Below are 23950 nucleotides of genomic sequence, written 5' to 3'. Positions count from 1 at the left end.
CCACCCACCCCGACAGCCTCTTGCACAGACCTGCGCACTTGGTGGCACGTGCGATAGTGGATTTTTCAGGCTGGTCAGTGACTTTAGGATAAACATTTCTGCAACTCTTGATAGGGAGTGTATTTGGACCGGGAGGGGTGCCTACCTGTAAAACACGGCAGGTGACATAATGCAGGCTGTACAGAGTGTAGGGGAACCTGCAGAGAACATCACTCAGAGATGACGGCTGAGATGGAGCCAGAATAACAAGAGTGTGTGATGCAGAAAGGGGGTGGAGCCTAACTCTCTCAATATTTGCAATGTAAATATAAAAATAAAGTCGAATGAATGCTTTTAAATTTGCAATCTCGCTTCTGCCAGTAGATCTCAAATTTTTCAGGTGGCAGAACACCTAGAAGTGATGGGGAAATTTGCACTGATATGTAGGTTTACCAAACTTAAAATAAGTTTCCAATCTGGGGTTGGATAGAATTTCTCTTGTAAAAGGTTCTAATAGAGACAAGCAACATAGATAAGAAAAATGTATTGAAGGAAAAATTTGTTTAAAATTTTATCTAATTTATCTAAAGGTTTATCTAATATTTTCCAGGATGAAATAGGAAAAGTCCCCAATATTCTTATTTGGAATCGGAATATTCCAAATATTCCTCTTCTCAAATAGGGCTTTTTGTGAGCTAAACACCGCTGCTTAGCTCACCAAAAGCCTTATTTGAGAAATTCTGGTTTCTGTTACTAATTTATGTAACAAATCCTCTTTTCAGTTGACTGAAGGATATACTTCAGAGGTCATTCCGTAAATCACGTCAAAATCCAAATTAGCAAAAAATAAAGAGGTAAAATTTAAAAACTTGATATTCAACAGTTTCCTTAGTTTTTTCAATTGCTGCCAACCGTCACTGTTCTATTTTTAGCTCTGCTATTCACTAATGAAGATTTACGATAAGACACATGGCATTACTTAGGAGTTAAATGTGGAAGACTCTGCTCATAGTTTAAGAAAAACTCTGCATTCAAAACAACAGGAAGAAACTATCAAAGAGAGAAAAGTGATACCATTTCAGCAAAGCAGAAAGACAAGCTGTCCTAAAATTATCAACTACTACGCAGAGCTGGAAATAACCCGGGACGTACCCGGTACTTCTGAGGATGCCCACGAGATCCTCACTCTTCTGAGAAGGCAAAGAGGTCATATACCAATGCCCCCAACAGAGGGAGGTCTGCAGAAATAGTAATAATAGCAAAAACAACAACAATAATAATAAAAATGCTCCCCACAGAGGAAGGTTCACAGAGATAACAATAATAACAATAATAAAACTGCCCCAAACAGAAGGTCCATAGAAATAATAACAACAACACCAATAATAGTAATAATAATAAAACTGCCCCCAACAGAGGGAAGTTCACAGAAATAATAAAAATAATAATCATAACAATAATAATAACAATAAAGAAGAAAGAGGGGAAGAAGAAGAAAGTTGGCCTCTACCCCCATCTGACTTCAGAGTCTTCTACCTTCAAGATGCAGTTTAGACTAAGCCCTTGACCCCAGCACCAGAATCAGGAGTTCTTTACTGGACTGGAGGCCCACCCCCCAGAGATCCTGGTCCCCCAGCTCTGAGGCAGGGCCCAGGAATCTGCATATTTCACTAGCATCCCAGGATTCAGATGCAGGAGGTCCTTGATGACCCTCGGAGACACTGACTTGGGGCTACAAAGCACAGGTGACCTGCAGGCCAAACCAGCCCTCCACCCGGGGACTCGCCCCACAGGACTTTTAGTAACAGGACAGATGTGTCAACCTAATTATACGTCACAGTGTTAGCGAGTACCGCTGGGACAGGCTTCTCTCAGTCAGTCTTTACACTGAATTATATTCAATTCCACACTCATCGCTTTAACTCTCCCACGTTAACTCCACTCGGGTCCCATCAGCCAGTCGTACAGCACAAAGGACTAATGACAAATGGAAAGTAAGCATGAATCCAGCTCCCATAAAATTTTAGCTCCAATTTGAGGCCCTCTGGTATGGGAGTCGGACCCTCGGCACCCTCACTTAGCAGTGATTTCAGGAATGCAGTGATGAGTGGTTTCTAAGCACTGCGCTGCTACTGAAAGGGCTCGGAGGCCTCCCCTTTGAGTCACGGCTCAGAATTACACTGGCCACGTGTTCCCTCCACAAGCAGAGGTTGTGCCACTTGCCATTCCTCCTCGGTACCCGTGCTCAGAGAATCCTTCACGACCACGTGTGATGCTGAAACAGCCGGTCTCAACTCTTGTTGAATCTGGGGGAGGGCATTTCAAAATTATCAGTATTCGGCCCCCACCAGACACCTGACTCCGAATCTCTGGGTGCATCCCTGGGCACCAGTGTTGCTTAAAAATGCTCCCAGATAGGGCTTCCCTGTTGGCGCAGTGGTTGCGAATCCGCCTGCCAAATGCAAGGGAAACAGGTTCGAGCCCTGGTCTGGGAGGATCCCACATGCTGCGGAGCGACTAAGCCCGTGAGCCACAGCTACTGAGCCTGCGCGTCTGGAGCCTGTGCTCCGCAACGAGAGAGGCCGCAATAGCGAGAGGCCCGCGTACCGCGATGAAAAGTGGCCCCCGCTCGCCGCAACTAGAGAAAGCCCTTGCACAGAAACGAAAACCCAACACAGCCAAAAATTAAATAAATAAATTACTTAAAACAAACAAACAAAAATGCTTCCAGGTAATTATAACGTCCACCCAGGGTGCACACCCACTGGGAACGCTTTTGTTCCTCACAAGAATGTGAGCACCTTGCAGGTGGGCAGTTTCCTCTGCTTTGCCTCACGCGTGGAAGACTTAATAAATTATTGCTGAATGAAACTGAATGTACTTACATACCAGACAACTTCTACTGCTGTAACAGCTGAGCAATCCCAGGGATAAAGACTGGGCTGCCATTTGCCACGTCATTTTTCCCACTAATCCTGCGACACTGTAACCCTCCAGGTTGAAGGAGGTCCGGTGAAAGGGTGAGCCACCTTCTCACTGTTCCTCCATCTTGGGGTTGAGACGTGTTCTACGAGTTCTTAAAGGTGGCAAAGGCAGTAGTTTTCACCAAATCCTAGGAGGTACCTCTGAAACATTACCGTGATTGAAAATAAGAGCCCAAAATGGCGAATCCCAGTAACTAAGTGCCTTCTGCCAGTCATAAGGGTGGCCAGACTTAGTGAATAAAAATGCAGGATGGGGGCTTCCCTGGTGGCGCAGTGGCTGAGAGTCCGCCTGCCGATGCAGGACACGCGGGTTCGCGCCCCGGTCCGGGAAGATCCCACATGCTGCAGAGCGGCTGGGCCCGTGAGCCATGGCCACTGAGCCTGCGCGTCCGGAGCCTGTGCTCCGCGACGGGAGGGGCCACAACAGTGAGAGGCCCGCGTGCTGCAAAAAAAAAAAAAAAAAAAAAAAAGAAAGAAAAAATGCAGGATGCCTGGTTAGTTTGAATTTCAGATGAACGACAAATACTTTTTTAGTGTAATTACGTCCACTGCAATACTTGGACATACATACACTAAAAATTTATTCATTGTTTAAGTGCAACGCCACTTAACTGAGTGTCCTGTGTTTTATCTGGCACCTCTGCCAGTAATAGCCCATAAAGAGTCTATTTGTTGCCTTGCGTTACTTTGTTTCAGGAGAAAGAGAGGATGTATTACAAGATAAAAACATTTGAAAACCCTCTGCTTGCTCCCCAACAAAATACTTTGGTCTTCATGGCATAGGAACTGCCCAGAATAGGTTATAAGCAGAATATTCCTCTCTCCCTTTCAAAGAACTGAGTTCTTCAGCTCTGAACAAAGGACAAGGCAGAAAGGAAACTTTTGTTGCTGGCTGCAGCTGAGCAAATTTATCAAACAAAGGAAGCATTCAACTCACACTCTGCATCACACACACACAAAATTTCAACAAACTATATGCAGAAGGCGGAAACAGTGATGAAATTTTATCTGGCTAATCCTGTAATTATGAAGTTGTATTCCCTGTTTTTGCTCCTGCCAGAGATGGTGGAAAGACACCAGCAGAAAAGGGAGACAGGAGAAGGGAGAAAATCAGCATAATAGGATTTGCTCTTTCAGCAAACACTGAGGACCCCGGGGGAGCCAGGAGTGAGGGGCAGCTCTGGCCTCCAAGGGAGACGGATGGCGGACACACGCACACAACTGCTCGCTACAGGGCAGCAAGTGTGAGGATGGAGTTTTCTGCTGAACCCTCGGCACCTGGAACAGTGCCTGGAACACCCAAGCATTCATATTCAATATTTGTTGAATAAAGAGCAAAGGTATGTGCACAGACCTGAAGGAGTGGAAGGGGGGACCAGAGATGGCTCCCCAAGGGACACCTGATGCTCTAGGAAGAGTGAAAATGAGTTAATCGGCCAAAAGCATTCTGGCCTGGAGGAGCAGCTGGTGCAAAGGCATGGCAAAGCCCGAGAGCTGGGCTCCCGGGAGTGAAGACATCCATCCACCAAACAGCGGAAGCACAGAGAGGCGTTCAAGAGGGAGGCTGGACAGGGGATGGAGACTGGGGAGTCCATCAGGAAGACGGCTGGGAATGGAAGCCCCAGAGGAAAGAGGATGCTCTGGGGGTCCACGGAGGGAGCCCTGGATCACATCTTCCTCTCAAGAGGAAGTGAAGGAAAGGAGGGACCCGAAGGAGACTAAGAAAGGGCAACCCCAGCAGGAGGAGAGGAGGCAGGAGAAGCCACTGCCACGGGAGCCCGGACGGCATGTCATGGAGATGGAGAGGCCGGGGTCAAGGGAGAGAGAAAGCAGAGGGTTAAGGGATGACTTGGGGGTGACAACGGAGAGACGTCACAGACAGCAGCATCTGTGGCAATGGGGTGTGAGAAGTGGACAGTCTGAGGGATGACAGGGCCACGGAGGTGCCGTTTCACAGGTGTGTCTTTGGGTGGGAGAGGCCTCAAGATATGCTGAGATAAAGAGGTGGAACCTCAGGCAGGAAGACCCTGATCATACGGCTCAGGGCTGAAGGCTGGGATGCTGTGGGCCAGGATGGGGCGGGGGGAGCGGAGAGCTTTTCTTAAGCTCCTTTCCCTTGTGTCCCCTCCTCAGCCCCAGATGCCCTGCAGGAGGAACTAGCCTTGGCCCAGCTGTGTCTAAAGCCCACTCCCGAGCATACTGGCTTTCACCTGGGCAAGTGGCACGCTTCCGGAGGCGAGGAAATGAACATTTCCAGAGGTAATTGACTAGGTGATGCAACTCCACCTCGTTCATTTAGAAACACAAAACAAAAATAAAACCCCCATGAGCCAGAAAGACAAAGGTTCACACAGATCAATCATTCTGCTGGTTCCTCTAAGGTCTCTGGGACTCTTCAGGCAGCCAAGAATCTCCACGGAGATAAATTACGAAAAGGTCACCCTGGAATCCTGCTGCCTCGACAGTGCCTGAACCACCTTCTACGCAGGGACAACGAAGTAAACACAGCTGGGGCAGCTGGCAGCTCTGTTACTGTGTTATCTAGGTGTGGTGCAAAAACCACGTCTTTTGAATAAAACAACTCAAAGATCTACTCAGTCGTTACTCTTTTTAAATAATTATGGAAAAGAAGTCGGGACTCTACATCTCTGAGTAACAACAGTCATTGTTACTATTATTTCTTTAAATGAGCCCCAAACAGCTGGCAATAAGTGGCTTATTCAAGATGCCATTCGCACAATCTGAAAAAACCACACTACCATAACAAGGATAAAAACGTGTAAGCTTCACGGTTTGTAAGAACTGCACTCCACAGAAAAAGAAACGGTATAAAAAGGCAGTTCAATATCAAGTGCAAACTGGAACCAGACCAATATCGGTACTGCTGTTGCTCTTCGAAATTATTTTCATCAGGTCAGAAACATACGCAGTCCAGCTGGAGATGGTCTAAAGGCAGGTTAAAGATAAGCGAACGCGTGGGCTTCCCTGGTGGCGCAGTGGTTGAGTGTCCGCCTGCCGATACAGGGGACGTGGGTTCGTGCCCCGGTTCCGGGAGGATCCCACGTGCCGCGGAGTGGCTGCGCCCGTGAGCCATGGCCGCTGAGCCTGCGCGTCCGGGGCCTGTGCTCCGCAATGGGAGAGGCCACGACACTGAGAGGCCCGCGTACCGCGATAAAAAAAACAAAAACGATAACCGAACACGAAGTGCACAATCAGGCTTACGGGAGCTGTGGACAGTTTTTATTATGTACATAATTAAGTACATAATAAACATTTTAACTGTATGGATGTTTAAGGATGTGAATACGCACATAGAAAAACATGTGTAGCCCCTTCCAAGACATCTGTGTCCATCACAACACCCGAGTGGACTACATCACCTACCTTATCTTTTTTTATTGGTAGGAGTTTATTAATTAATTAATTTATTTTGGCAAGCGGGGCCCACTCCTCATCGCGGTGCGCGGGCCTCTCACTATCGCGGCCTCTTTTGTTGTGGAGCACAGGCTCCAGACGCGCAGGCTCAGTAGTTATGGCACACAGGCCTAGTTGCTCCGCGGCATGTGGGATCTTCCTGGACCAGGCCTCGAACCCGTGTCCCCTGCATTAGCCGGCAGAGTCTCAACCACTGCGCCACCAAGGAAGCCCCACCTACCTATCTTGAAGCTAGGCTTTGAATAAGGTGAGAATGAATTTTCTAGGTAGCTTTCTTTAAACTGAGATGTTAAAAACCTAAGGAAAAAGCAGCAGCGCGTTTACCTGGTGGCAGGCGCAGTGGCCGAGTAACAGGGCATATGAGAGGAGCCAGACAAAACGGATTGCTTCCTGGCTCTGCCTCTGTCTGTCTCTAAACATTAGGAACTGACTGGCAGTGGACAGCCTCGCTATTTCAAGTGTGGTCCCTTGCCCGGCAGCATAGTAAGAGCTGCAGCATCTTAGGGGCCACATCAGACCCACTGGACCAGGATGCACGTTGAACCAGACCTGCCAGGGATACACGTCCATACTGGAGTTTGGGCAGCAGTGGTCAGCAGAGCAAGATCGGCTGGCTTTCCTTCTGGTCGTTCCACACCTAAAGGTAATACGGAGACTAGGCACATCACCTCAGGAAGTTATCAAGTGCTCCTTTCATTATATTACATTTCATTGTATAACATTTTTCAGTTGTATTTACCTTTTCTCTAAAGTAACAGAGTCTTCCTTTTCTTTACCCACAGGTCTTTTTTTTTTAATTTTATATTTTTTATACAGCAGGTTCTTATTAGTTATCTATTTTATACATATTAGTGCATACACGTCAATCCCAATCTCCCAATTCACCACACCACCACCACCCCCCGCCACTTCCCCCCCTTGGTGTCCATACATTTGTTCTCTACATCTGTGTCTCTATTTCTGCCCTGCAAACCTGTTCACCCGTACCATTTTTCTAGGTTCCACATATATGCGTTAACATACGATATTTGTTTTTCTCTTTCTGACCCACAGGCCTTTATTTTTCAAAGTAGTTTGGCTTCATGCTACCGTCTAAGGTAATGTCAACTTTTTATATTATATACAGTAACGGGGTGGGGCGAAATGGAAAATGCTTCTCAAGTTCAATTTTAGATATGATTATATAATTTTTTTCCCTTTTCTTTTTTTGGTGACAGTTGTTAATTGACTCATTAGCAAACCGGTGTTTTCACAGCAAGCTAGGAAGTCACTTAGACCGTTATCCAAAAAGTTGACATGTAATTAGAACCACACAGAAGAGGCCAGGGCTGGTGTCAACAAAAGCAAGGAACAGGGCTGCATGCACAGGTGTCCACAGCAGACCTAAGTGTACATGTCTCCGTCGGGAGCAGCAGTCCTACTCGCTGAAGAGCTCACTGCACCCACTGTACTGTAAACCCCGGCAGAGTAGCGGTCATGAATCTATTTTACACTGCCTGACAAAGAGTAGGAGGAGGTTAATAAATACCCATGAATGAATGAGTGAATAAAGGAACAGCTCTTAAATCCGGGCTCTCCCGACAACACTCTGCACCTTACCTTTCAACTCATGCAAAAGTGAGGGAATTAAAGTGACCTCCTGATTCCCAAGCAGCCACTCCCTACACTGAGAAGTCTCCCCATTGCTCCCATAAGGACCACCAGAGGGGCCTTTTCCTCTGGGAACTAAATCGCTCCCAACCCGTCACTACAATAGTTACCATCAGCTCCTTTATCTCGATCACTTCTGGACTTGGAAAGATAAACACAGCACATTCAATCACTCTTACACAAACTAAGATCTAGGCATAAGTGGTTATTTTCAACAATGGGATTAATCTCCAAAATATACAAACAGTGCACGCAGCTCAATAACAAAAAAGCAAACAGCCCAATCAAAAAAAATGGGCAGAAGATCTAAATAGACATCTCTCCAAAGAAGACATAAAGATGGCCAAAAAGCACATGAAAAGATGCTCAACATCTCTAATTATTAGAGAAATGCAAATCAAAACTACAATGAGGTATCACCTCACACTGGTCAGAATGGCCATCATCAAAAAGTCTACAAACAATAAATGCTGGAGAGGGTGTAGAGAAAAGGTAATCCTCCTACACTGTTGGTGGGAATGTAAATTGGTACGCCCACTAAGGAGAACGGTATGGATGTTCCATTAAAAACTAAAAATGAAGCTACCATATGATCCTGCAATCCCACTCCTGGGCATATATCCAGGGAAAGCTGTAATTCGAAAAGATACATGCATCCTAATGTTCACTGTAGCACTATTTACAATAGCCAAGACAAGGAAGCAACCTAAGTGTCCATCAACACTTAGGATGAATGGATAAATAAGATCTGGTACAAATATACAATGGAATACTACTCAACCATACAAAAGGCTGAAATAATGCCATTTGCATAGATGCACCGGGAGAATATCATACTAAGTGAAGTCAGACAGACAGAGCCAAATATCATAATCACTTATATGTGGAATCTAAAAAAATGATACAAATGAACTTATTTACAAAACAGAAACAGACTCACAGATTTAGAAAACATGGTTACCAAAGGGGAAAGCTTAGCAGGGAAGGATAAATTAGGAGCCTGGGATTAACATGTACACACTACGATATATAAAATAGATAATAAACAAAGACCTACTGTATAGCACAGGGAACTCTACTCAATACTCAGTAATAACCTATATGGGGTCTGCCCTGGTGGTCCAGTGGTTAAAAGTCCTTCTTGCAATGCAGGGGATGCTGGTTCGATCCCTGGTTGGGGAACTAAGATCCCACACGCTGAGGGGCAACAAAGCCCACGCGCCGCAACTACAGAGCCCTCGCGCCCTGGAGCCTGCATGCCACAACTAGAGAGAAGCCCCCTCACTGCAACGAAGAGCCGTGCAGTGCAACCAAGACCTGACGCAGCCAATAAATAAATAAATGAAATAACCTATGTGGGAAAAGAATCTGAAAAAGAATAAATGTATGTATAACTAACTCATTTTGCTGTACACCTGAAACTAACACAAAATTGTAAATCAACTATACTCCAATATAAAACTTAAAACAACAACAAAAAAACACCAAAGTCTCCTCCTTCTGCGGCTGAAATTGACTTTAAGGAGGCTGACCTTTCTGTGCCCTTTTGGTTGCTGTGAGGCGGATACTTTCTCTTAACTGAAAAAGCAAGAATAAGAATGGGGGGGAAAAGGAAAGGAGATGGGGAACAAAGACCAGTAACTGCCTTCTAAATAAATTACACATGATTAGCAGAGGAGGCTCAGGTTACAGAAAGTTATGCTGCAAAAGCCAGAGCCTTTGATGTTGGACTATGTAGTTGAAGATTAACCAACCAAGCAGAATAGATGGGAAAAGAGGTTTTATGATAACTGGGGAGAGGAAGACAGATAGGCGTGGCAACCAGTTCACAGACTTAAGAATAACACCCACTACTCAATATGCCCCGTGGGATGAGACATGAGTTTATTAGCAAATTCAGCAACTCCACTGATACTTTTTCCAACAAAAGAAAAAAAGCAGCTCTTTTTCCAATGCTTTATCGATAAACTCAGAAGACCTCGTTGCGGATGACGCCATTATCCTTATGTCCCCCCCAAGAGCTACGATTCACATGGATGGGGGTGTGGCCCTGGGTGTGCCTCCCTGCCAACCTTCTCTACATGATTAATTCTTAGCCTTCAAACCCCGGCTCCAAAGCCTCTTCGCTGGGAAAGCCTCTCAGGCAGCCCAGCCAGTCATTCCCTTCCCTGCAACCCTGCACGCTTTGCTTTTTGCTTATCCCTGTTTTCCCCTCATGGAAGCTTGAGTTCCAGAAAAGAGGGGCTGGGTCTTAATTATCTTTGAAAATTATCTCAGAAACAGTGAGTGTGAATCCCTAGAACAACTGAGAGACACGCTAAGAGGAGAGCAGAGGAGGGTGTGCGGGTGGGACCTCCACCTCCACGGTGTACCAGCACATGACTGCAAGCCACATTGCTTTTCATGTATAAAGAGGAATAATCTCTCTCCCCAATACCTCTCAGGATTATGAGGAACAAAACAGATAATGGCTCTGAAAGCACTTGAAAATCTAATGGATCCTATAAATTTAAGATAATAACATCAATGTTTTGGTGGTGAAAGGCAAGGCAAGCAGACTCTCTGTTGGATGGATGGGTGAACCTATGGGTGGGTATAAAGATGGGTAGATGGATAGATAGGTGGGTTGATAGATGGATGGATGGGTGGATGAGTGGATAGATGGGTGGATGGGTGGATGAGTGTGTGGGTGGATGGATGGATGGATGAATGGATAGGTGGGTGGGCAGACAGATGGGTGTGGAGATAGGTGAGGGGAAGGGTGTATAAAGAATGGCTAATCAGCCATGAAGCAGCTAACAGAGAGATAAGGTGAGGAAGCATCTAACTTCAAGTCTTTCCAGACCATTCTCTCAGGTACACATCTCCCTAGGGATTCTGAATTTAGAAATGGGAAGATAGGAGCAGGGAATAGCTTCACCTAATGAACAAAATGTTATCTAACGAGTACACATGAACAACAGCCCTGGTCTAAGAGCTGGCAACTCCTTTCTCATACTTACTTAGCATTTATATAGTATTTTAACATGTATTGATTTGGAATGCATAAGTTTAATATTTTATGTGACATCTAATAGATTTCCATCAAGACACTCAAAGAACCATCATTATAGGCAATGATTCTATCTTTAAATTTAAAAAGGCAAATGAGGTTTATCAAGATAGTTTCAAAAAACTGGTTCAAACAGTAGGGGAGAAAGTTCATAATAGGAGCATTTCTATCAATTTTAACTTCAACTAAAAACCTAAGTTACAGCACAAGAATCAGTTCTAAAGAAAATAAAACTTGTGCATGAAAAGCCATTTTAACAGTCTGCTCTGCCCAGAGGTGAGTGAGCTAAAAGGATCGCTTTCTGAGTCTCATTTCACTAGGCAGTCTTTAAGTTTACAGGAAAGGAAAAAATGTATCCATAGAGTATCTGCCAAGGAACGTTGTTTAGGAAGGAGACCTAATTTTGCTGTGGCCATACTAGTAACATTGGGACAATCCTGCAGGTACTCTGCCTGGACAGCAGAGCCATATTTTAAGAGGGCTCCCTGGGCTCCAGCAGATGGGCTGTAAACTTGACCAGACTGCAGACACTGTGTCCTCCACACTCACCAGTTGACTGCATTAACTTCTCTATCCCTTTCCCATATGCTTTCTCACACAGTCACAAACATGTCTAGCAGATGGTAGGTAACAGAGAAAGAAACTGATAAGCTGAGCAAAAAGTGACAAACCTGGTTCTAAAGGAGGCATCTAAAAACCAGTCTCCTCCAACCTCTGATTAGACGGGAATATTGTAAATAATCAAACGACGTGAAACACAAGCAACTTCTTTCGCGCCATCCTCAAAGAAGCACTACCCTCTTGTATTACAATATTTAGAATAACAGACCTACATGGATCTAATGCTATTCTGTTTTCCTAACTCGGAATGATCACAGACTTTCTTAATATCAAAAAATATTGAGACAATAATAGAGCGCCCAGCAACTCTCAGAGGATGATTTTTCTATCACATTAAACACCAAACCAATGCTGGGCTCTGAGGGTCCACATTCAGGCGTCAGACTGAACACCCCTATCTCGTGAGCATCACAGCAAGAAAATGTTCTAAGTTCAGAAAAAATCCTTTCCTTTTATAAAATCTCTATTTTAATATAAACAACAGAAAGGCTATTTATGCCACTAAATCTGTCTGTCTGGGTAGAAGTCCAAAGAACTCAAAGGACTTGGGGAAAGTACCTTCGCTGAAAGTACCAACAGTATATACAGCAGGGAAGCCGTACACAGGTGTCACTGTTCTTTATGTGGATACAGCTTCTAAAAAAAAAGCAGGCAGCTCTGAAATAGACTAAAAATTAGCAAAGGCCATATGAGGGAAGAAACAGAACTGAAAAAAGAGGACCTGACTCAAGCACCCACTTTTTCCCGAATCCCAGCGAGGATTTCTGGAATGGCTCAGTTCTGTGAAATCTACATGCAGACATGCACATGCATCTGCAACACCCAATGTACATTTCTATAGGTTAATGGCACAAGCAGAGGAAATAAGGGGACAATCCTATCTGGTCTCAATTTCCAAATGATATACCCAGTCTTTAGGGGTGATTTTAAATCTCAAGAAATTTCACTTTTTACAGCAGGTCATCTCTTGGTATGCTCAACTCTGATTCAAAATATCTGACTTCTGTGAATAGATATGTCTAGAACTTTATTATTATCTTAACTTTAAAAATGACTGTTAGACTATGAGGAATTGAATCAATATACTCGTGACTCAAAAGGGTTAATGAAGTGTCCCAAGTAACTTCTAGAAGCTGCTTAGTCATTTTAAGAGATCCTGGTACTTGCTGGAGTGTATCGACTCTTGCACCTTCCAACTGGCATATATGTTTAGTTTTTTTTTTTTAATTAATTAATTATTTTATTTTTGGCTGCATTCGGTCTTCATTGCTGTGTGCGGGCTTTCTCTGGTTGCGGCGAGAGGGGGGCTACACTTCATTGTGGGGCACAGGCTTCTCACTGCGGTGGCTTCTCTTGTTGTGGAGCACAGGCTCTAGGCATGTGGGCTTCAGGAGTTGCAGCACGCGGACTAAGTAGTTGTGGCTCGCGGGCTCTAGAGCACAGGCTCAGCAGTTGTGGCGCACAGGCTTAGTTGCTCCGCGGCATGTGGGATCTTCCCGGACCAGAGCTCGTACCCGTGTCCCTTGCATTGGCAGGTGGATTCTTAACCACTGTGCTACCAGGGAAGTCCCTGTTCAGGTTTCTTTTAAAGAGGAGGACAGGCACTGAAACAGCCCTATATAACCTCTAGTTTTGCACTGGTAGGATGCAAATAATAGACTCTGGAAGGGTTATTTTTCTTTTCTTTTTCTCTCCTATTCCTTCTCTACCCTGACACACACACACACGCACACGCACATGAGGGTGGGGACCTCATGAATGGGATTAGTGCCCTGATTAAGAAGAGATCTCAGAGAGCTCCCTCACCCGTTCTGCTATGGGAGGACACAGCAGAAGGATGGCCATCTATGAATCAGAAGTGGGCTCTCACCAGGCATCGCATCTGCAAACACCTTGATCTTGGACTTCCCAGCCTCCCAAACTGTTGAGAAATAAACTGCTGCTGTTTATAAGCCAACCAGGCTATGGTATTCTGCTACAGCTGCTTGGATGGACTAAGACACCCCCTTTTAGTCTTTATTTCAGAAGAAAGTATGATCAACATCCCTGCAAGGTACTCATCCAAATCATTAATAAAATATTATTAGAAATCAACTATAAATTATAAATAATCAAATTAAGAATAGGCAAATAAATAGAATGTTGTTAATAATAAAATAGAGACCCAAGTTACACGTGCTTTAATTCTCTCTGTTAAGATAGATTTCCATTAACAAATGCTTGTTGTTGACCCTTCTCTCTTAAGAGGAGAGATCTAAGTGCTAATCGTGAGGCTGAGGAAACGAAGCACAGCCACACTCGACTACACCCGGTATAAAGTCATCCATAAGACTGCTACTAATTACTGGTTTGAAATCAGAGGTCTGACTAATGTGATTCACCTTATGGATTGAGGCTAGCTTTCATCAGAGCATTTATGTCTTTAGTTCAGCTCTGTCAAAATTACATTAAAAATCTTTCCTTCAATATGAAGTCAATAATTTTTCTATTCGAATTCTGAGCTCTAAGAAGTCTAGGCAAATGAAATGTTCATTTGACTTGGACATGGTTGCCTCTTCTCATTACACTCAGGCTTCTCTATCCCTGTGGGGTACAGCTCAAAACAAAACAAATAAGAAACAAACCAATCTTTTACAAACTCAGTACTCACTTCCAAGTTAATTTCTCCTAAGCCAGCTTTTCCAACACCACTGGCTACTTCCCACAATCCCAAAAGATCTTGCCAGTTCTCATATTTGAGTATGTTTATATGTTTTATATAAAGTTAAGCTTCAATTAAGGGCTCAAACTATTTGAACATATTAAATCCATATTTGATCATCTCACCACCCCACCCTTTGTAAGTACTGTGAGTTCTACCTAATTGTTTCTGCAATTATTATTTCAGAGCTTCAGCTGATACTGGAAATCACTACAGAACCAACACTGTCTAACCAATACTGTCCCTGCTTCAATATTTGATCACCAAAAGGACGTGTCTCACCTAACGTACAACTCTGAGGAGCACTAAGTGATGTTCTGTGTGCTTATGCTCTCTCAAATACAACTTCCTGTGGCCTACTGTGGGCAAGTCCTCGAAATTTCTAGAAATAAACATCACAGACAACTTACAGCTGTATTTTACTCATGCAACTGTTAACGGTTTCATGTTAAGAGATTCTTGCCTAATTACATTAAAGTACCTTGGTGATGTCCTTAATTTATTTTTCCATTTCTTCTTCAATTGGATTGTAAAATGTGAAAAAGTAAGCACCCCTAAAGAATCAAGCTTACCCCAAAATATACTGTCTCCTCCACAGTACCCTTCTTTTTTTTTTTTTTTTTTTTTTTTTGCGGTACGCGGGCCTCTCACTGCCGTGGCCTCTCCCGTTGCGGAGCACAGGCTCCAGACACGCAGGCTCAGCGGCCATGGCTCACGGGCCCAGCCGCTCCGCGGCATGTGGGATCCTCCCGGACCGGGGCACGAACCCGTGTCCCCCGCATCGGCAGGCGGACTCTCAACCACTGCACCACCAGGGAAGCCCCAAAGAACCCTTTTTTCGTCTAACAAGTGTTTAGCATACTGTTTTCATACAGCAGACATTTCACATTTAGTATTTTAAGAATGGAAAAGGGGAGCATGGCTGTGAGTGAAGGGAAGTGAGGATGTACAACCGTCACCCAGGGGACAACGATGGAACATTCTAGCCGGAGGGGGTGATCCCAACCCGGCGAAGAACGGAGCTAAAGCTGGAACAGGCACATGAGGAAAGGCCAGACGTCATAATTTAGATGCCATACTCTGGGCAACGGGAAAAGAGTTAACGTGTCTCTGCAGGAGAGAAACATGAATTAAAATGGTGTTTGAAGAGGGCCACGTGGAAAGAGCCTGGGTTGAAAGAACAGACTGAAACAGAGGGAGAAAGACACGCTGCTTTGCACAAGTACCTGGGAGGGAAAATGAAGAGAGATGAGTGAAGGAATGTTGATGAGATGGGAGGGGAAGGGAAGAATGATGCCTTAACATGAGGCAAGGTCTTCGGCCTGCATATAAGGGAGTCATTCTCTCCCTTTCTCCAATCTTTGTTTACCTTTAGGCTAAAGCCCTGAAATCGAGATGGGTCAGGCTTCTGTCCATTCTTGGGTCTGCTCCTCGGGAGGAGACACTTCATTATCCTTCCCCTTCTCCCATCCCCACATCACTCCACCAAGTGGCCAGCGACCCCCGCAGTGGTGGCTCCCTTCTCTGGGCTAAGGTGAACGTTAGTCTTTTGCTCCCAGCGGGATAGGAACTGCAGGAGACCAAGCAGTCTCCCTCTTCCTGCATTCTGCAATCGGGGCAGTGTCGAGGATTATTTGGGTGTTTCCATACTGCTCTGTCCTCCACCTGCAGGAGGCGTCTTTTTTTTTTTTTTTTAATTTTATTGGAGTCTAGCTGCTTTACAATGTTGTGTTATTTTCTGCTGTACAGCAAAGTGAATCGGCTGGACATATACATATATCCCCTCTTCTTGGATTTCCTTCCCATTTAGGTCACCACAGAGCATTAGAGTTCCCTGAGCTATACAGTAGGTTCTCATTAGTTATCCATTTTATATATAGTAGTATATATATGTCAATCCCAATCTCCCAGTTCACCCCATCCCCCTTCCCTGCAGGAGGCATCCTTAATGGTTCTGGGGGTTCCAGGCCCCCGAGCTGGTGGGGCTCACTGGCCCAAGAGAGGCAGAGAAACATCAAGGGGATGTGCTGAGCCTCTGAGACAACACTGGGAGGCCGTTCCACGTTGGGGGTCCCCTATCATTTTATTATACGATGGCTTCGGGGGCTGATGGTGACGTTCAGTCGTAACTTTCTTTTACCTCATTTAGTTACTGATAGGTATGTTTCGACAAAGATTAGAGCCAAGTGAAGCCAAATTTCTAAAAGAGGCGATCGCTTCTCCCTGCAGGTGTGAGTAATCCCCGCGCTAGAAGGAACACCGATAATTGCATGCACCTTGCTTGCAAATAAAAGTCACAGCCCACTGAGCTCCTCTGGAAAAAAAAATCGTTATTTTGGTGGTGATGGTGGGAAGGCCCTTTAGGCTCTCCCCAAGGGCCCCCAACAGGGTTCCAATTTGGCAGAATTTTGTTAAACAGATGCAAAAAGCCTCCAAATGTTATCTTCAGCAGCTTGGTCCCCCAAAGTGGTCCAAGCTGTACCATTACCCTGGCTGTATGGGTGCATCATCTCTCACAGTCCTTGGGGGTCAGTCTCTGTACTGGTTTCCTATTGCTACCATAGAAAAGTACCACAACTCAGTGGCTTCAAATAACATGAATTTACTATCCTATAGTTCTGGAGGTCAGAAGCCCCAAATCAGCATCACGGAGCTAAAGCCAAGACGTTGGCAAGGCAGCATTCCTTCTGGAAGCCTTAGGGGAGAATCCACTTCCTCGCCTTTTGCAGCGTCCGGAGGCCGCCTGCATTCCCTGGCACTGTCTTCCTGGCCAGCAGTGAAACATCTTCACCGTCTCTGGCTCTGACCCTCTGCTTGCGTTGTCACATCTCCTTCTCTGACTCTGATCTTTCTGCCTCCCTTTTATAATCCCGAATAATCTTCCCATCTGAAGATCCTTAACCTAATTAGCTCTGCAAAGTCCCTCTTCTCACGTAAAGCACTACTGTATTCTCTGGTTCCAGAGATTAGGACATGAACATTTTTCGAGGCCATGACTCCACCTTCCACAGGGTCTGTGCGGCTAGAGAACACCATTGTCTGAGGTCCCCTCACTTCTTTGGGCCTGGGTTTCCTCACCTGCAGAACAAGAAGTATAAACTTGACCAAGAAGCGCCTTCTGATACTATATAAACGCACCTACCTGGATCTAAAGACATCTACATAAATGTGCTCTCTATATGCACCCTTACAATGACCAACTGTATGGATTATAAGGTAGAGGAAGGATCTAAGGGGACACCCAGATTTTGAGTCCAGTTTAATAGAGAACTTAAGGTAAGCTGGACTGGAGAAGGAGGCTGGCAGCTGAGGAGTTTGAGGTCAGCTTCGTGCACTGAATGGAGACGTCCAGTAGCTTGTTGGACAGAAGGAACTAGAGCAAGAGAGAGAAAAGTTGGAGTCATCCACGTAATAGGGTTTAATTACTGGAATCTCTATGGGTTAATAGATCCTGCAAGGGGTAAATGAAAGAAAAATAGGCAAATGTTTGCAGCCTCACTTTTATCTGAGAGGAAGAGGAGCTGCAAACATTTCAAACAGAGGCTTGATCAGAGGAAGGTGGAGTCGCCTTAAATACGCAGAATAAACTGTTTATTTTAAGGAAACTTATTGTGAAACCCTTTCTAAAGTGGTTAATTGCCTCAAATGTTGCCTATTTACAAGTTTGACTTTACGAAAGTACGTAATGGTTTTCTGAATGTAGGGCACACCATCGGGTCACAATATAGAATTTTTAAGAACGATCACTTCTTATAACGAGTTGGTCTATTTAGGGTGCCGAAGCTTAATTTAAAAAGTACTGTTAAAATACATTCACTTCCGTTTTTGCTGGAACTGAATAATTTAGCCAGGACTGTGGTCTTTAAAGGTCCGGAAGTCATATATAAAAGCAAACTATAAAAGCATTACTGATGTATATGTGTTATCACAGGGCAAATTCTTCCAACTAGATTTCTGAAATGTTTTTATATTCAATTTTTCCTTCAATATAGAGTATTATACACGTCTGTTGCCTGTCCAACTTATTTCCGTGTGCCTTTTTAGTAAGCAGTATTTAATAAAACTACTAAATTAGCATTGGCCAACAATAATGAAAATAAACAGATTTACAGACATATCAGTAATTTGTTTAAAATGAAGGCTTGATTAAAACTGAGAAAGTACCTTCACTTGAAAGCTGTTAGTTCGGAAATCCATGCAATATTTTCTTTCTTTTGGTTAGGTTTCTAAGCTAATAAGCTGTAAGTTACCAAGCATTACAGGACAAGTACAAATAGGATACAAAAATAATGCTTAAACTCATCTCAAAGACTTTGCCAGAAATTCCCTAGACATTGCTGTCGCTTCTGCATAGAATTCCCACACCTGGCGTGCAAGGAAGTCCAGAGGTCTCGGCAAGTTCAAGTCCTGCAGTTTCCCAGGATGTGAGCCCATGAGTTTTATTTAGATGTTATGCTCTTAATATACTGTCAGCATAAGTCATGCCTGTTGGATAATCCTCCTGATAGCTTACATCCCTTCCTGGTCTTTCAACTGATCACGATGTTCTAAAAACCGAAATTTGAATTTGGCCAGGAATAGACCTTTTGCAGAGAAGAGAGACAGCCAACCATTCACCTCAAATGTTATGATAGATTGTAGCTTTTCTGAGAGGAACAAAAAAATAGCACATCATTGCAAAATACTTTACTGTTAGAGAATAAGCAGCAACCTAGCTCTGACCTTTCTTCTGGCACATAAAGAGAGTGCTGGGGTTCAAGAATACATCTCATTGAGCACGTCTGCACAGCTTACCACTCTTCAAGTAGGGGCCCCCTCTATCAAGCTGGTCTTAGCGCACAGTTGTGTAAGAGGTGGAGAAAGTCAGAATTAGTAGATACTTGTGAATAACGGTTTCTATAAATTCCCAGGAAAAAAATTAGATACTATGACCACTTTAGGGCAACTCAAATGGAAACACTTCATAAAAACACGCAATCATATGCTGGAGTTGGTTCAAATTCATGACCAGCAAAGCCAAGCCTCATGGTGACAGCTAACTGTTGCCTTTGAAATCCCTTTGCTGATTCAAAGCAGCTACAGTAGGGAGAGCCAAACTTTAAATTTTATCTTGAATATATAAAGAGCAAAGTGATGCCGAGAAATTTTGCAGATGTTAGTTTCCTCTGACATAACAAGGATTCATTTAAAAAGGAAGGTGTCATTTAGGCCTAGGAATCTAATTGGGGTGCTCTGGCCCATGATTTACGTGTTTGAGGTCTCTAAGTAGTTTTTCCTAATCTAAATTTGGTTGGTGCATAACATCTATGTGAGCACAATGCATGTTCAAAGTATGATTCGTAGGGACTTCCCTGGCGGTCCAGTGGTTAGGACTCCCTAACCACTTCCACTGCAGGGGGGCATGGGTTTGATCCCTGGTCAGGGAACTAAGATACCACAAGCTGCGCAGCCAAAAAAAAAAAAAAAAAAGTACGATTCATGGAACAGTTTCTACAATAAAAGCAAAACTCTTACAAATTAGGTTTCTGGGCAGGTAAGCATGAAGTTTTTTTCTTAAAGTGTATGCATGGTGCCCTTTAGTATATGCACTAGCTGTCTTCAATCCTTTACTCTTTCTTTCAACACAACCTGAGCACCAGCTCTGTGCAAAACCCTCTACAACCTGCTGCGGAAAATGCAAAGTGGAATCAGAGATAGCATTTGTCTTCATGGTGTGTGTGATCCCAGAGAGCAGAGAAGACATGAATTTTAAAACTATGTTACAAGATAAATTTCAAAATGGTCTGAAGAACTCAGTGGGGTGAAGGCGACCTTCTACAGTTAGAGGAGCAATTGTCCATTCCCTGAAAACACGGTACTAGTTCAAAATCCAGATGCCAGGTAGTGAGACCCTGAGTTCTAGCAGAGCTCCTGGGCTCAGCTCTTTAAAAAGCCATCCTACCCAAACAAGGAAGTAATCCTGGGGAAAAATATTCCAAGATACTTGATCTCCCACTCCAAACACACAATATACTAAGGTACTCCTAGCTGTGCATAAACATCTCACAGCTTGACTTTTTCTCACTCACCGCGCAGAATATTCCATTTCTGAGACTTTAGTTACCAGATAAAATATTTAGCAGCAAGCTCTCTGCAAAATGTGGTGTTTGACCTAGACCTAGTAGGTTTTTTTCATGACTTTTTTGTTCCAGTTAAGGCTATGCTTTCCCCTATTTTATAAGTGCACAAACTTAATGTTTCCATATCTCTATTCCAAGTGCAAAACAAAAAATTCCACCCATTCTTTGGAATTAATGGCCTCGTTGAAACACAAATATCATATTCATTGAAACAGCTGATTCAAAGAGCAGTAGGGGATTAATGAAAGAGGCTACAATTCAACACTGCTGAGCTAATGTCCTAAACATTCATTTCCTACATGAAGAGACAGTCTTTTCTGTACCTTGTCAATGTTCCCCCTTCCGTAATGTACATTACTAAGTTTATACACAATTCAGAATGGTCTTGTCCCATCACAGCTATAGAAAAAGCGACGCATGAAAGAGACTCCAGCAAATGATACAGCAAGCGATGAATATGAAAACCTTGAATTCAACATGTAGGTAACAAATCAAACCCCAACCGACTGTGGGTAGGAACTCCCTTCCCTGTCTCAACATGAGAGGTGGAAAACCACCTGGGTTCTCTGCTCCCAGGCACTCCCGGGCTCTGGGTTCTGAATATTTGCCATAAGGAAAGAGGGCGAGCATATGGAAAAGGGCGTAAGGCAGGGTCCTAGCAAGAGGATGGAGCGAGCTGGGATGGAGCGCTCCCCGTGCATTCCGTCTGCTGGGCGGACTTCACAGAACACACACCTTTCCTCGAGGAAAGGACGCGGGCAAGGAGTCTGGGGGTCGGGGTGCGGGTGAGGGTCTCCAGGGCTGCAGGGAAACCCTCCCGGGAGACCAGAGAGGCCCAGCGAGGCCCGGCATTGGTGTCCTGTGTGAACGCCAGATGTGCATCCACGGCGGCCTCACTCACCCTTTCGAAAAACCAGGCAACAGAGAAGCCCTCGATTTCGACCGCACAAACCCGTGCAAAGGAACCTTCGGGCTTCCCCCCCAAACAAATTCTTATTTTGAAAACAAAAGCCAGGCTCGTGGCCATTCTCAGAGGCAAGCACACTCCTCCCAGGGTTGGAAAGCATATTTGCAGAGGCCAAAGATTAGACAAAAGCCTTGAGCTGGCGACACACAGCCGTGGAAATGATTTTTTTTTAAAAATTGATTAGGGCCTCCCAGTTCCAATTCTTTCTCCCCTTCCGGGGATGATTCCTGGGCCGCCGAGCAGAGCCCTTAAGGCCTGTTAAAGACGTCGCATCGGGAGGGGGAGGAGACCCCGAAACTTTCCCAAACTGCGGCAGGCTGGAGGCGGGCAGCGGCCGCGGACCTCGGGGTCCCGGGGCGCAGGGGGCACCCCAGGGGCGGCGGCCACCCCCTCGACCGCCGCAACAAAAGGGCCGAGCGTAGCCTTCGCGATCGGGCTTCGAGAACCGAGCCCCGAGGTGGGGAGCGGGCGATGGCGACCCGGGGTCTGCCGTTCTCGCCCGGGCGAAGGAGGAGATGGTGCCGCGTCTCCGCGGCGCGCATAAAGGACCCTCGGATACATCCACACCAGCCACGCGAGGCGGCAACAGCTGATGCCACCCGCACCCCGGCGGCCCGCGGCCCCCCGGGAGCGTCTGCCCGGGTATCTCGGCTCCCCCGGGCGGCGCCGCCCCCTCGGGAGCGCGGCGCTGGGGCTGCAGGCCCGGTGGCGGCGGCTCGGGCTCGGGCGGCCGCGGCGACACAATGCGGCCCCGGAGCCCCGCCGCCGCCGCCGCCTCTGCAGCAGGCCCGCGGCCGACACAAAGCCCGCCGCCGCGCACCGACCTTGGGCTCCGGCGCCGGGTTCCCGCAGCGTCTTGGTCACCGCCTTCCAGACGTTGCAGCCCAGCAGGCAGAGCAGGAGCGCCGCCGACCTGCTCATCTCCGCGCCGCAGGGCCCCGGGCGGCGCGGGCTGGCCGACCACCGGCTCGGAGCGGCGCGTCAGGGGCAGCCGGCCGCCGCGCCTCCCTCCATATCGCCTGGCTCCGCGCGCGCCGGGCCCGCCGCCCGATTGGCCGCGCCCCCGCCCGGCGCGGCGCCGGGCCCCGCAGCCCACGGCCGCTCCCGCCTCCGCGCGCCCCGGTGGGTTTCCCCGAAAGAGTCGCCGCCGCGCCTCCGCCGCCTCCTTAACCCCTTCGCGCCCCGCCCGCGGCGGCGCCCAGGCCCCGGGCCGTGGTGCCACCTGGCGGCCGCGAGCCCACGTGCCCCGCCCGCCCGAGCGGCCACCCCCTCGGGTCCGCCCCGCGCGCCACCCGGTCTCCCGGGAGCAGTGAACGCGACCTTGGCGTCCAGACCGCCCCGCCACCCCCCTACCTCGCCTCTTGGGAAAGACGGTAGCTGCCTTTCAGGCCGAAACCCTCGCACCAGGTTAGCTGATGGCCCTCTCGGTTTGCGCAGGAGCGCGGCATCCTGCAGCTCTGCCTGTCCCGATCCACCCAGGAACCCCAGGGGAGATCTGACACCCAACGCCGAAGGTCGGCGGGAACAGAATCCCCCAGCCCGGGTACACCGTACGTTGGCGGCCCTCAGCGCCTGCGTGTTGACAGGCAAACATCTCCAGGCTGTGTTGGGCTTGGATGTTTCTAGAAGGTTACGGCGGGGAGGAAATTTACACTTATTGAGGCCCTAAGTACTTGTTATTTCCCACTTTTATCTTCATAATATAGGAACTCAGAGGTAGGTATTGCTATCCCCATTTACAGAGGAGAAAATCGAAGCTAGGGAGGGTTAAGGAGTTTGTCCTTAATAAGTAGCTGGTGGGTGACAGAGACAAGGTTCTAATAAGACAATCATCCTGGCCCCAGGGCTGAAACTCTCCGCGAGAACCTCAGGCTTCCTTGAAGCTGAGGTACCCACCCACCCACCAACTTCCATTCTTTTTTTTTGCGGTACGCGGGCCTCTCACCGTTGTGGCCTCTCCTGCTGCGGAGCAACAGGCGGACGCGCAGGCTCAGCGGCCATGGCTTACGGGCGCAGCCGCTCCGCAGCATGTGGGATCCTCCCGGACCGGGGCACGAACCCGTGTCCCCTGCATCGGCAGGCGGACTCTCAACCACTGCGCCACCAGGGAAGCCCCAATTTCCATTCTTTAACTCCCTCTTGTCTGTGTACCTTCCTCCATATAACCCTCATGTCCCCCTGACTCTCTCCACCCCATCTCCCAACCAGCACTGCAGGGACCCTGGGACCTCTGCCCGGGACCGCCGATCTGGGGAAATCCACACCAGGCTCACTAGAGGCCCCATGCTGCCTCCAGAACGGTAGGCCAGAGGAGGGTTATTATCGTATTTTTATAATTGGGCATTAAGGTATGGCAGGCACTGTACCAAAAAGAGAATGAAGGATGGCGCTTGCCCAGTTGGCTTATTAGAGACAAGTCATTGTGAGACACAATAAAACCAG

At 46.5% G+C, this 23950-nt stretch overlaps 1 protein-coding gene across 1 annotated transcript in view; it reads right to left on the bottom strand.

Moving 5' to 3' along the window:
• Window positions 1-22510, bottom strand: part of FAM171A1 (family with sequence similarity 171 member A1) — a 125830-nt gene extending 103320 nt beyond the window's left edge. The window contains exon 1 of the mRNA XM_030832411.2: window positions 22333-22510. Within this exon, the coding sequence (XP_030688271.1) occupies window positions 22333-22429 (97 nt within the window). The 5' untranslated portion in view covers window positions 22430-22510. The remainder of the gene's footprint in view (window positions 1-22332) is intronic.
• Between the last annotated feature and the right edge of the window lie 1440 nt (window positions 22511-23950).

The sequence above is a fragment of the Globicephala melas genome, chromosome 2 (assembly GCF_963455315.2).
Source record: "Globicephala melas chromosome 2, mGloMel1.2, whole genome shotgun sequence".
In the NCBI taxonomy this organism is placed as follows: domain Eukaryota; kingdom Metazoa; phylum Chordata; class Mammalia; order Artiodactyla; family Delphinidae; genus Globicephala; species Globicephala melas.
The sequence above is the reverse complement of the archived record's forward strand: the minus strand, read 5'-3'. Positions and strand labels throughout refer to the sequence as shown.